The following is a 14,650-nucleotide window of genomic DNA, read 5'->3' as shown; positions in this document are numbered from 1 at the left end:
CTGTTGTGGATAGGCGCGTGATCCGAGGAGGATCTGGAGTTGGTGGGAAACGAGGTAGGAGGGGACGATCCCGAGGCGTGGAAGGGCGGCGGACGAGGTGGTCGGGCGCTGGGATTTTCTGCTGTGGGATCGGGTGCGGAAAGTGTGGATTGGAAGGGAAAAATTGTCTCATCAAATGTAACGTGCCGAGAGGTGTAAACGCGCCGAGTGCGTAGGTCGAGGCAGCGGTAGCCTTTATGCTCGGGGGGGCTACCAAGAAGCACGCACGGGGTGGATCGGGGTGAGAGTTTGTGGGCGGCGTATGGTGCAAGGTTAGGGTAGCAGAGGCACCCAAAAGTGCGTAGGTCGGTGTAGCTAGGGTGAACGCCATGTAGGAGAAAGAAGGGTGTGAGGTTGTGAACTACGTGAGATGGTCGTCGGTTGAGGAGATGGGTAGCCGTGTGGAGAGCTTCGACCCAATATGGTGGTGGCATGTGAGCTTGAGCGAGGAGAGTGCGAAGAATGTCGTTAGTGGAGCGAATGGCACGTTCGGCCTTCCCATTTTGCGGAGAAGTGTGCGGACACGAGAGACGGAGTACAATGCCTCGATCGGAGAGAAAGGTGAGAAGGGCGGTGTTGACGAACTCACCCCCATTGTCGCTTTGAATGCAATGGATAAGGGAGTGGTACTGCGTGAGAATGTAGCGACAAAAGCGTACAAGAACAGAGGCCGTTTCAGACTTGTTATGTAAAGGGAAAGACCAGGAGAAATGAGTGTAGTCATCCATTATTATAAGATAATATTTAAAACCAGAAAAGCTGGATACAGGCGACGTCCAGAGGTCGCAGTGAATTAACTGAAACGGGAAACTAGTAAAGGAAAGCGATGCTGAAAAAGGTAATCTAGTGTGGCGCCCTCGTTGGCATGCATCACATGTAGGAGATGGTGCGGGCACATTATTACATGAAGGGGAAATAAAAGACTGTAGCGAGGCCTGAGTAGCCCGGCTTGGATGACCGAGGCGGCGGTGCCAAATATCGCCGGCGGTGGTGCTGGTGAGGATGGTGGCGCCGGAGCCTAGGAACGGGTAGAGCGGGCCGGAGCTACTGGACCTCATGATTAGCCTCCGAGTGAGCAGATCCTTCACAGAAAAGCCATAGGGGTCAAATTCGATTGAGCATGAGTTATCAGTAGTGAATTTACGAACAGAGATTAGGTTTTTGACTACGTTTGCAGAGACTAGGACGTGGTTGAGATGAAAGGGTTTGGGAGGGAGAGAGGTATAGCCGAGGGAAGAGGGAGTCATGATGGTGCCGTTGCCTACTATAATGGGAGGAAGATGATGAGCTGAAACATCATAAAGCCGAGTGAGTATACCTGCGTTCCCAGAGATATGTGAGGAGGCACCAGAGTCCATGTACCAGTCGGCGGCGCCGGGCTGCTGCAGCGACATGTTGCTCATGGCGGAGTTGAGCATGCTGAAGTTGTCCCACGAGCCAGGAGTGGGCGACGGTGGAGGTGGCGCATGCGAGGAGGACGACGCGCCAGGGTAGAAGACGGGGTACACCTGCGCCGGGGCAGCGGGGCGGGGCCCGAGGATGCCGGCGGCGTGCGGGGGCACCCACGGAGCACGCCCAGGAGGAGGAAAAGGCGCGCCCCAGGGCGCGAAGTACCCCATCCACGGCGTCTGCCCGCCGGGGAACTGCTGCTGCTGGGGGTGGCGGCCGCCGTTGCCGCGACCACGACCGCGGCCACGACCACGGCCATTGCCACGGGCGCGATCAGAGGAGCCGCCGCGACCTGGGGTGCCCTCGCCGGTGGGCCGAGCGCGATCGCCAGAGCCGGGTGGGCCGCGATCGCCAGAGGAGGTGTCGGAGAGGCCGCCGGCGTTGGTGCTGACGGTGAGGGCGGTGGCCCCCTCGGTGCGATCACGGGCGTCGAGGGAGATCTCTTCAAGAAGGAGGCGCGAGCGCGCCTGGATGAAGGTGGGGAAGGGTACCTGGAGGGGGAGCACCGAGGCGAGGACGTGGAAGCGGCGCGAGAGCCCACGGATGAGCTGCAGAGTGAGGGACCGGTCGGTGACCGGTTCGTCCACGTCGGCGAGGGCGTCAGCAAGGGCCTTCAGGCGGCGGCAGTATTCGCCGACGTGGAGGTCGCCCTGGGTGGTGGAGCGGAACTCGGCCCCGATGTGGATCGCGTGGGCCGGCTGATTGTCGTGGAAGAAGTGAGTCAGCTGGCTCCAAGCGCGGTGCGCCGTGTTGTCCGGCGACTTGATGACGTCGTAGAGGTCGTCGGAGATGGACCCGTAGATCCAAAGCAGGATGGTGACGTCGGCGTGGCGCCATGCCACGGTCTGCTGTTGAGGCTCGGAGAAGTGGTCGACGCGCCCCCCGGCATCGTACATGGAGAGCACGCACCTGAAGATCTGCCGCCATTTGGAGAAGTTGCCGGCGGCGAAGTCCAGCTTGAAGTTGAGGAAGTGGCCGATGTTGAGCTGGTGCATGTTGGGGATGCCGGAGGAAGACGAGGCGCCGGCGGACGGAGGGCCCGGGAACGGGAGAGCGACCGCGAGCGGCACCGTCGCAGGGGGCGCCGTGGCCACGGGCAGAGACGCCATGGCAGCAGGAGTCTTGGCAGGAGGTGCCGGGGCAGGAGGCGCCGTGGTGACGGGCAGAGGCGCCGTGGCGACGGGGAGGGGCGCCGAGGAGGACATGGTGAAGTCTCAGAGAGAACTCGCGTCTGATACCAAGTTGAAGGATTAAACTATCTGTATTGATTATGACTTCACAAGTTACGCATATATATACATGGAGTGCAACGGCAGGATAAGGTTACAACTGATCTAGCTAGTCCTAAGGAGACATGAGCTACGTGCGGGACGAGCCAGTCGTGGGCGCAGGACTCGGGCGTGCGGGTGGCGAGGAGGACGTGGAGGAAGTAGTGTTCCAACAGGACGAGCGAGGTTGATGGCCGGGGAGGGCGAGGATTTTTGCGTTTGGCGCGTGACCTCGCCTATTCCCCATTTAAAATGAAGGTTCAGCCCTTTGCAGAGTATTGGTGAGTTTTGGAACTCAGCATAGCAAGACCAACAGTCAGTTAGTCAACGGCAGGTGCCACAAGTGCATGCCTGTCATATTTTTGCGGACTTTATCTCTGTGGGTGCTTGACATACACGTGACTCCTTGAATTCCGTATAAATAAGAAAAAAAGTTTACCATGCTTTTTATATTGCGTACTCAGCATAGATGGGACCCATCAAATTCGGTGATAAAAAAATAAGGCATAAAATTATTGCGTTCCTAGGAAAAAGGTGAAGTTTGTGAAGTTTCTTGTCACTGCCAAGTCCTAATTTGTATCAAAGTCGGCAGATACCTCAATTTGGCGAGTTCCCAATAAATTGAACTTGGCGAAAGGTCAGAACTCGATGAAATCCCAGATTCCAGTAGAGGACGCATTGGTGTTACAGTTTTAGGTGCCTTTTTAGTTGATCCAATGGATGTTATTTAAAAAAAATGATGTAGCTTACTGTAGTTGATGCCTTAGGAGTCAATTTTCGAATAAAAAGAGATAAGCTATGATTTCTTATGTTCCTTAATCTACACCGAACATTTCGCTCTTCCATGGATGGACTTAATTTGAGGTTCTCATAAGATTTATATTCTCCACCGATCGGTTCGTTCTGCCACTGAACCTACACAATTAGATGTCCATGTCTGTGGAATCTTATTCATTGTGGTGTCTCTGACAATGCCATGGTCAGGTACATTTCCTACGAAGAGATGGGAGTTGCTAGAAATCTACGTCCCTGCTGATTTTCCATTTGTCTTTCTCAAAGTTGACGATTCCCAAGCACTTTCTGGGCTACCTCTTGCAGCCCAGAGAATTCTGCCAACGTGCAAATTCAGGCGGTCATCTGAACTCTTGGTTTATTTCTCAGTCTCCGGATCACAGTTCGGCACCATGTGTCACTCCAATGTAGGGGCGTATAGCCAGGCCCAGCACTAGTAGAAAAAGGGATTTTTGTCCTGGTTGGTAAGGCCCTTTAGTCCTGGTTCGAAAACCGGGACTAAAGGGTCGTTACTAATGCCTCTCCCCTTTAGTCCCGGTTCGAAGGAACCGGGACTAAAGGGCGCGGCCACGTGGAGCTCCACCTTTAGTCCCGGTTGATAACACCAAACGGGACTAAAGGAAATTTTATGATTTTTTTTTTTGAATTTTTTTTTTGATTTTCAAATTTCTGAATTATTTTAATCTCTAGTCTGTAATCACCACCCCTCATCATTGCTCAATTTATCCTCTAACCACCCCTCATCATTCCAAATCATTTAACTTCCCGAACGGTTAACTTACCGAACGGTCACCCATCCTCCCACTCCCCCAACCTGAGCACGCTTAACTTCCGGGTTCTATTCTCACTCGTTTCCAAGTCTGCACTTGTTGTTTTCCTGACAATAGTAAGATGTCAATCCTATTAACCTTCACGGATTTTTCTTGAGCATGAAGTGACACATTTCACTGTTTGAGTTTGAAACTATTATTTTAAAAAACAAAAATTATTTAGTAACACTAATATTTCTTGAATAATTAGTTTGACCATTGTTTGACCATATTTGACCAAAATTCGAAATAACTGAAATAATTATTTAGTAACACTAATATTCTAGAATAATTAGTTTGACCATTGTTTGACCACAGTTTGACCAGATTTGACCACATTTTTTCCAAAAAAAATTGAAACTATATTTTTTTCTGTTACTAGTGGCGCACCTAGCAAATGGTGCGCCACTAGTAAGTTTGAAATTTTTTCGATTTTTTCCACTCTAGATCTTATAAGCCCCGTAACTTTTTTTCTGTTAGGTTTTTGAGGATTTTGAAAATGTTTAACAGGGTTTCCCCGGTTAAATTCGGATGTAACTTTCCGAGTAGATGATTTTTCATATAAAATACTTTTTAATCCGAGTTCGTATGCAAAAGTTATGCCCATTTTACAAATTCCAGTGAGATTTTGCAAATAAAGTCCAAATTCGTATTTGTAAATTTTCCCAACAACCAGACCACATATCACATGGGAAACTTATTTTATTTTATTTTATTGACATTTCCATCATTTTCTTTTGTTTTTTCTAAAACTGAAAAGGTGGTCGGGGGGGGGGGGAGTTTGAAAATGGGACCTTTAGTACCGGTTCGTGCCATGAACCGGTACTAATGCCTCAAAGCCCATTAGTCCTGGTTCGTGGCACGAACCGGGACTAAAGAGCCCAGGTGAACCGGGACTAATGCCTTAGCCGCACGAACCGGGATAAATGCTCACATTAGTCCCGGTTCGTGATTGAACCGGGACTAATGTGAAAAATTCCCTGTGACCAAAGCCCTGTTTTCTACTAATGCAGGCAACACATGCCATGCAACAAGGTCTTTCATTGACTGTATCTACTATTCAATACTATAGCTATGAGATTGGCCTGGGGAGCGGCAAGCTCCTGGCTACGCAACTGCTCTATGCTGTGTGGCTATACAGACCAACCAGGCCGTGCCTAGCGGGGTGGCTATACCATAGCCACTGAAAACTGTACGCTGTGTTTGGTTGCATCCATACAGACCAACCAGGCCGGCGCGGTGTAAAAATGGCCCGTTTGATAGATTGTATCCACTGTTTGTTTTGTATAGCACGAACCTTAAAGCACCGCCAGTCAAGCCCGCTAGAAACGGTGGAATGGGCCATTTCGCCTCAGCCAAGCAGCGTTTTTTATTCTAGCATGGTGCAGCAGTCAGTGGCGGGCGTTGATAAGCGCCCGCCGCACGTACTTTACACAGCAGTGGCGAGCGTTGCACCTTGCCTACCATTAGTAGGGTCGCCCACCACTGCTACCAGATTGAATCCGCCCACCACAGTTAGGGTCCTACCAGTGGCGGCCGGGCCCCACCACTGATGACACTTTAGCAGTGGCAGGAGGTCAGTGGTGGGCAGCCCCACCTCCTCCGACTCCAGAATCACCGGCTTCACAGACTACCAGTCTAAGTAGAGCTCCATTCTAAGAGTAGTCTTAGTTAGATAGTTTGTAGTTGTTGATGTCGACTCAGAGTAGAACTTGAGTAAAACTTGTGATGATGCTTTTAGGTACACGAATCATTAATGCTTATGTTGGTTATGTTACTTGTGTTCTTCTCCTGGTTTGCTTTTTTAAATTATGTTCTTCTCTTGGTAGATGAGGTGGTATGCGGTGTGTAGAAGGAGGTCTCCAGGAATGTATGATTCGTGGGAGGCATGTAGTGAACAGGTGAATGGTTACAACAATAGCTCAGATAAAGGGTTTCCAACTAGGCAGGAGGTAGGAGATGCTTACACCAAGTTTGTGCTCAGAGCGAAGCGCGACGATAGAGTGGGCAAAGGTGAAGGTCAGATCGGGTTTAGTCGGCTGAAGAAGCTGATAATCTTCGACCAGTTCGTCGCCATTTTGATGTTGATGCTATATTGTCCATGGATAGTATACATTCGGTTAAATGTTACTTCTTTTCTATGGTTGTTATCTTTTCTATACATCGCCATGGTTAAAATGCTTTTTGCCGAGGATGTTACTCAGCTTCATTTACTTTTACTGTAGTGATGTAAGCAAAAGATCAGAGCTAATGGAACAACCCTGCATAAGCAAAGGATTAGTAACTTGGGAAGAGTCGTTCTGCCCAGCTGGGGGCTGCTCTTCGTTTGGCTGCTTTGTAGGAGTTTGACAAGCATCTTGTTTTCCCTTGTACAAGGGTCAAGGGTATAGATATCATAGTAGATGATCAAGTGAGTCAATCGGCGACCGATCACCGATCGCCGCGCATTAATCTGCCCGCTGCCACTCGCCAGTCAGTCCGTGTTCCTCAGTCGATCGACTGCCGCCTGCCTATTCTCCCAGAAGAAGTTTTGTTTTATTTCTAGCCCTCCTACTCTCTATTAAATTGATGCCCACACCATCGATCATGTGACGAGACTTGTTCATCTGTGCGTTATCAGACTTGTTCCGTGGATTTCGTTTTCCATGTGACCTTGTGATACGCTATGATTTTTGTTGGCTTTTCAGTAGTAATTCATAAATATAAGATGGTCCAGCTTTTCTATGAGTGAGTGTATAGACATGTTTTACTGTATTTGTTTTGTTTGCGGGGATAGCTCAGTATTTTCTAAGTATTTCAAAAATACTACAGTTTTTAGGATTACCATGATTTTATTTACTTTGAGCTGTTTGACAACCACACAAAACTGTGGTTTCAATACTACAGTTTTTCTAATACGATGGTATTTTCTCTGCGTAAAAAGAAACCCTGGACCTCTTTTTTAAAACAGAGCATGCGAAAGAACGAGCCGATCGTTCTCTTCGGTAGCTTCAAGCCGCCACAAGCTCGTCTTGATCGGGCACCCATGGACAAATCAAGGATAGGCAGTTCAGTGTGGCGCGTATAGGGAGAGTACCGTAGTTGATGGGAAGGAGCAGGCTCACTAGTAGAAAAGGGGGCTTTGGTCCAAGCCGGGTAACCCCATTAGTCCCGGTTCAGTCCAAAACCGGGACCAATGGGGGCATTGGTCCCGGTTCGTGAGCCCAGGGGGCCGGCCGGGCCACGTGGGCCATTGGTCCCGGTTCATCTAGACCTTTTGGTCCCGGTTGGTGGGATGAACCGGGACCAATGGGCCTCGCTCCTGGCCCACAACCATTGGTCCCGGTTCGTGCCTCAAACCGGGACTAAAGATTAGACCTTTAGTTCCGGTTTGAGGCACGAACCGGGACTAATGGGGATGAGACCTTTAGTCTCGGTTCGTGCCACGAACCGGTACTAAAGGTCTCATTTTCAAACTCTACCCCCCCCCCCCCCCCGATCGCCTTTTCAGTTTTAAAAAAAATAAAATAAAATGATGGAAATGTCAAAAAAATAAAATAAAATAAGTTTCCCATGTGATATGTGGTTTAGTTGTTGGGAAAATTTGCAAATGTGAATTTTGACTTTATTTGCAAAATCTCTCTGAAATTTGTAAAAATGGGCATAACTTTTGCATACTAACTCGGATGAAAAAGTTTTTTATATGAAAAATCATCTACTCGAAAAGTTACATCCAAATTTAATGGGGGGAACCCCATTAAACATTTTCAAAATCCTCAAAAACCTAATAGAAAAAAACTAACGGGGCTTTTAAGATCTAGAGTGGAAAAAATCAAAAAATATTCAAACGATGGGCAAACTGTGGTCAAACAATGGTCAAACTAATTATTCTAGAATATTAGTGTTACTAAATAATTATTTTTGTTATTTCAATTTTGGTCAAATCTGGTCAAACTGTGGTCAAACAATGGTCAAACTAATTATTCAAGAAATATTAGTGTTACTAAATAATTATTGTTTTTTAAAACAATAGTTTCAAAATAAAACTATGAAATGTGTCACTTCATGCTCAAGCAAAATTCCTGAAGGTTAATAGGATTGACATCTCAGTATTGTCAGGAAAACAACAAGTGCAGACTTGGAGCGAGGGAGAATAGAACCCGGAAGTTAAGCGTGCTCAGGCTGTGGGAGTGGGAGGATGGGTGACCGTTCGGGAAGTTAGATGATTTGGATTGATGAGGGGTGATTATAGGATAAATTGAGAAGTGATGAGGGGTGGTGATTACAGACTAGAGGTTAAAATAATTCAGAAATTTGAAAATCAAAAAAAATCAAAAAAATTTCAAAAAAAATTTCAAAAAAAAATCATAAAATTTCCTTTAGTCCCGGTTGATGTTATGAACCGGGACTAAAGGTGAAGCTCCACATGGCCGCGCCCTTTAGTCCCGGTTCTGGATTGAACCGGGACTAAAGGGAGAGGCATTAGTACCGACATTTTAGTCCCGGTTCCAGAACCGGGACTGAAGGCCCTTTTTCTATTAGTGGCTGCGACAACAACCTTGACGGCGAACGCGGACGAAGGCCGAGCGTTAGCTCCTGGTGCTCCAAGACGCGAAAGAAAACCAAGCCACTCCCGTCAACGCGAAGCTCCGCCGCGAGGTGCGACGCGGTGTGATCGGTGTTATGGTAGTTACACCTATTTGGTGTACTTTGGTAAGTATACACTGAGCTTGTGCATGGTGCGTTTAGCTTGGCCGTTCGGTTCAGTTAGTGCATGGTCCTGCTAGTTTGTGCACGCCGGTGCACTGTGCCCCGTTCATCAGTTTGTAGCTAGCAACGCACCGTTTGCACCTGGTTCAAACGGCTACCTAGTTAATATTACGTCGATGCATGCAAGCTCTTGCCAAACTGGTCCACAGTATTCTAATACTTCAAAAATACTCTGTTATGTTAAAACTGTGGTATTGTGTATTTGTTTGTCCACTTATTTTATTTCATATGTCGTCTGTATTGAAATAGTCAACACGTATTATGTTTGTGGACGGAGGGAGTAATTTATAAATTACAGCATTTCATCATTGTATTTAGATAGAACTACTCATCAACCCGTGCACCTGCACGGGCTAATGACTTTGAGTCAAAAACTTTGTATTTATGTACCCTGGAAAAAGAATAATCGGTCACAATATTGTTGACTGTTTCTATAAGTGCACTTATCAAAATCGCAGTCACTTTTTGTATTTATGTACACTGAGCTTTGAATGAACGTACATAAATACAAAATGATACCTAATTTGACTGTACACAATTTGAACGTACATAAATACAAAATGAGGAAATAATACCTAATTCATGGTAGTAATATGGAAAAAACCAAAAATAGTATAATTTTGGAAATTTATTGTAGAAAATGATACATTATTGAAAAATAGAATGGTAAAAATTTAGTAACATTTTGGTAAATTTGTACATTTCTATTGACTGTAAATTTAGTCCTAGTTAGTTTTATCAATTTGAGATAATAGAAATTTGGTTTTTGCTGTGTGGTAATTAAAAAAATATAGTTCTTCCCTCAAAGCAGTTCAGTCTATTACTCTTTACCCATTGGCATAAAATACTATATACTGTGTCAGTTTGCGTTCTTTAGTGAATATATAAATTCTTATTTATCGTTAAATTATCAGAAGTTTTGTTTCTTTATTAAAAGAATAAATAGCTGGTCACAAAATTTGAAATTATGTGCTATTTTAGTCTTCAACTTCCGCAAATGGATGTTACACATCTTTGTACCTAAAAATGCACACTATGACTTAATCTCTTTTTTATTTTGCAACTCGGTCGGCTCAGAAATAACATTTGCTTAGTGGACTGAGAAATAACAAATTTGAAATATTATACTGAATTGTGGGTGCGGTTTATCTATGCCATTTGAAAGACCCAGTAAAAAGGGGTTTCTATTGGTCATTATGAAAGTTAGAAAATATATATTGCATTATATATAGCTCGTAATCAAAATTAAGATATATGTACTTTTCAAATTGCGTACTTATAATTTTTATTAGGCATATTTTGCATTTATTGTCTCAATTTTTGTTCCGGATGAAAATCTTGAACACTTTTATGGAACGTCAGGGGCATGCAAGTGAGAAGAAGTTGGCGATCAAGGGAGGCAATGGAGAAAACAATCGACAAAACCATGCACTGTATTATTATACTCGTAAAGAGAGTAAAGATTGACATTTTCTGGAGAGTATATCATAAAAAACTTGTTTATTTGTAGTCCAAATTAACGTTATTTGTTGGGCAAAAAATATATATATCATGAATCACTTGTACGCAGCCATTCTGTACTATTACCGTTTCCTATGCACATATACGTGTGGATTACCTCGCTGGTAAATTAACATCAAGCCAGTTTCATTAATCTATATTGAGACGTGTTTTTTATAAGGGGACCTATTAGAGACTTGTTGTATAGGCTTTCTTTTTTTCTTTGTTGTAGGACGTAGCGTGTTTACTTTGGAAACTGCTAGTGCACACGTTTTTTTTACTGTAATCTAATAGGATTGTTATTTATGGACCATACATATTACATTTGATCATAGTCGTATATTTAATAATCCTATGGTAATTATTGATCTTACTCTAGAATTAGCGTGGAGCCTCGTATGGTGCCTCTAATTAGTAAATATAAGATATAAGATATATGATGATAACTAATATATTATTTATGCTCTACAATCGAAGGTTAGACTTCACATGGATGGGAAAAATATTTTTGGACGTAGTTGCTCACACACCAAAGATTTTCAAGATATGTGCTCGTTCAAATTTTTAGGTTCTGTCAACTTTTCTTATCTTGATAAGCTTAGAAATCATGTATTCTTAGTAACATGATTTTTTGGAACAAAATAAAAGGTCCCCGGCACAGGGCCCCTAATTTGTGGAGAGGGACCTGTTACCGACTTGTGTCTGCTTCCTTGTGTTTTCTTGCTCTAGGTGGCCGTTGTGCTTGGATATTTCCCTTTCCTTTTGTTGTAGTGGAACACTGGTTTCTGTTAACAGAAACAGAATAGATATCTTACAAACGCTTGCTGGGGGTGGGGTCCCAGCAAACGCCCACATAACCATAAGATTTGCATTCGACGGTGACACTTTTTTGCAAAAGAAGAAAAATCCACAATTTAAACAAATTGCCATGATAGTTTTGTAAAATGTTAACCGCAGCCTAACCAATACACATAAACTGCCATTGGGGGGTTTGCAAATACCATGTCCCCCGGCGAGCATTCGCTGGGGATTGGCTTTCTAACAGAAATCAGAGAGGAAACTCTCTTTTCAAAAAAAGAAAGAAAAGCTGCTGACTTGTGCCGTTCACATTACAACATGGCGCAAGCCCAACAACATCGATCTCTAGCACTAGCACATAAATGCTAATAGCAACAGCAGGCAAAGATAGAGTTCGTATGATCTTCCATTTCCTTGAAGTTAAAGACAGGAATAATCCGAAATATCAAAAAGAATGGCACAATTAAAAGGAAGCAAAGAGATAACGAGGAGCTTTAATTATTCGTTTCCTGCGCCGCAGCTTTTGATGGATGAGCTGCCAACAGCGGCGCACATAATATTTTAGACGCTTTAAGCATCACTAAAAGTTGTAAGGGCATCTTCAACGGTGACCCGCAAATTCCCTCGGTTTTGTCCGAAATTCAGTCAAGACCAATGTCCAAACGCTGATGCGGGAGCCGGCCATCCAATCGTGCCTTCCGCCAAACAGCTTCCATTCACATACACACCTTCCGCCACAAATACTTTTCATTCCATTGTGTGTTAGTAAAATAATCCATTAAGCTCACTAATATACACCTTCCGCCAAACACTTTCTGTTCACATGCACACCTTTCGCCAAAATACCTTCCGTTCAATTGTGGGTTACTAAAATAATCAATTAAGCTCACTAATGTACACCTTCCGCCAAACACTTGCATGATTAATAGTAGTCTCCGCCAAAGCAAAAAAAGATTAGCCGCAGCTATTCGCCATCCGGAGGAAGAGAGGACACGTGGTGACTTTTGGTTCATCATGTGGATTTCCGGACTCCCGCCAAGGTTCCCCACGTTTATCTCCAATTTACTGGAAAAACGTGGTCCAGACCGCTCAATGGACCGATACAGAACCGCGATAGATGACAAACTGCGTCTAGACAGCACGGTTCGGATGCTTGCGGGAGGTTTGAGGGTCCGCCTTGGAGATGCGCTAATCCACGGGCCACGGCAATATAGCATTCTACTTGATCTGTGGTTTGCAGCCGCTATTTATACTCTCCGAAGACCGTCCGGTTCACTTCTCCATGGTATACATAGTCATCTATATACCTTTTTTCTAAGAGGGCCATCTGAATTCGAGTTCAAAGTCCATTTTTTTAGATAGCTTACAACATATGACATGCAGTTGTGTTCAAAGTCAAGGCCACTGACCAACATGTTATGTTTCTTTTGAGAAACTAACATGTACTTGTACCCGAAAAGCTCTGGTAACCACCACTTATTTTATTTTATTTTATTTTTGAAATTAACCGCCACTTATATGTTACTATAATTCCACGCATGATAGATAAACGAATATATGTTTGCGTGTCTTCCTTGCACTACATTTTTTTCTCCTATTGTTTGCTCATGCTGTCATGCGTGAAACGGCAACGCGTACATGCAGGGTATTACGATGGATCTCCCGCGGCTCAACATAGGCCAAAACGGAAGACGGGCTTCCTCAAAGCATGGTAATAAAAAGGAGCCCCGTCATATTTCTTTGCTCTACATTAGTTCTGTACTAATCTAACGTGCTCTGTGTTTGCCCTGCAAACTACAGCCTTGCTGCTTTGTGTTGTTGCTGCCTCGTAGACGAGTGTTGCTGCGGCTCATGTCAGATTTGTCGCAAACACGCCAAGCCAGATGGTGACCGATGAACAGTCCGAGCTGAGATACATATGTAACGTAGTACATACTAGAAGAAAAGGCACGCCTTGGCACGCTGTTTACTGTAATGTAGCATCACGTGTACCTGACGAAACTGAATCCCATGAGGCTGAAGGTGTGTAGGAGTTGAAGACGTCGCAGTCTGGGACCCGCAAGTAAGCGACGATGTTGAGTATTATGATTATAGCGTAGGATCTTACTCTACCCTGTCTTGTACTTCAAGTTGGTCATTGTACCCCTATATATGCGCCCACGAGGCTCAAGCAATAAACAATCAATTCCACCAACATCCTTCTCTATTCCTTCTGACCGTCGTGGAAGATTTTCGGTCAGTTCAATTTATAAGATATTGATCAAAACAAAGATTCAGAGGGAGAATTGGTTAGAGAATGTTCAAGGCCAGTCTGGCACTAGCATTGAGGAACGAAACTGGACGAAGCTTTGAAACATTACAGTGCCATCTAAGATCAAGAATTTCTTGTGGAGGTTGGGGCAGAACTCGATGCCTACCTCAGATGTGTTGCATCACCGTCATATGGCAACATCTTTTGTTTGTGCAATATGTTCATCTGAAGACAATTGGAAGCACGCTCTATTTGAATGCATGTTGGCAAGAAGTGTGTGGTAGCTCGCTACAGAGGAGATGGTTGGACATATGTGTGCAAATCATGCTTTGAATGCAAGGTACTGGCTGTTCTTGCTGAACTCGACACTATCTCATGAGATTTTCACTGAGATGGTAGTGACCATGTGGGCGATCTGGAAAGTAAGGAGAAAAGCAATCCACGAGGATATATTTCAGAGTCCACTCTCAATGTTGGAAGACTAACGGCACTTGTGCAACGTGAGGACCGAGTCCTCCGCAGTTAGGCTCACGATCTCTCCTATCATGTAGCACACGATGTGCATGCCCTTGTATAGCTCGGGCAGTTATTCTCGGTACTCTGTATATGACCCCTTCGTGGGCAATGGAATGTGATCACGCAGTGTTTCCATAATCCAACTTGGCACCAGAGCAACCCTTCCTACGACCTACCCTCCATGGCCACCGACGACTCTTCCGGTGGCCTCGCGAGCTCCTCCGCTCCGCCTCCCTCTCCGGCACTCCCCTCTTCCGGACTCCCAGCCCCCATAGCTACTGCTCCACCGGCGACTGCTCCTGCCCCCATAGCTACTGCTCCACCAGCCACTGCTCCTGCTGCCATGTCCGTGTTTCCCTTCGTGCTGCCGGCCGCCCACTCTGACGTCGCATCTTCCTCTTCCCCGCCGTCCCCTCCATCCACAGCCTCAACAACATCGGCAACTTCATCACCTTCAAGCTCAACGTCCAGTCCGGTAA

The 14,650-nt window shown here is 45.4% G+C and overlaps 1 protein-coding gene and 1 long non-coding RNA gene across 2 annotated transcripts; one reads left to right on the top strand and one right to left on the bottom strand.

The window, feature by feature from the left end:
• Positions 1-1,083: 1,083 nt before the first annotated feature.
• LOC147963200 (uncharacterized) lies at positions 1,084-2,693 on the bottom strand. Its single transcript, XM_087529508.1, has 2 exons — positions 1,358-2,693; positions 1,084-1,121 (listed from the first exon to the last, which is right to left on the bottom strand). Exons 1-2 carry the CDS (start codon positions 2,691-2,693, stop codon positions 1,084-1,086), a joined length of 1,374 nt encoding a protein of 457 aa, XP_087385634.1.
• Positions 2,694-12,649: 9,956 nt separating this feature from the next.
• Positions 12,650-13,610, top strand: LOC147963199 (uncharacterized). The gene is made up of 3 exons (XR_015608474.1): positions 12,650-12,869; positions 13,049-13,115; positions 13,205-13,610. It is a non-coding gene; the product is annotated as an uncharacterized LOC147963199 (long non-coding RNA).
• The last annotated feature ends 1,040 nt before the right edge of the window (positions 13,611-14,650 follow it).

This window comes from Triticum urartu, chromosome 6A, assembly GCF_056163025.1.
Source record: "Triticum urartu cultivar PI428250 chromosome 6A, HENAU_Tu73, whole genome shotgun sequence".
Classification (NCBI taxonomy): Eukaryota; Viridiplantae; Streptophyta; class Magnoliopsida; order Poales; family Poaceae; genus Triticum; species Triticum urartu.
The sequence above is the reverse complement of the archived record's forward strand: the minus strand, read 5'-3'. Positions and strand labels throughout refer to the sequence as shown.

Bases quoted from the DNA above. Each gene is read 5' to 3' on its own strand.
- LOC147963200 (XM_087529508.1), bottom strand. From the start codon at position 2,693: ATGTCCTCCTCGGCGCCCCTCCCCGTCGCCACGGCGCCTCTGCCCGTC. The intron at 1,122-1,357 runs GTATACTCACTC...TTTTCTGTGAAG, and splicing joins ACATATCTCTGGGAACGCAG to GATCTGCTCACTCGGAGGCT.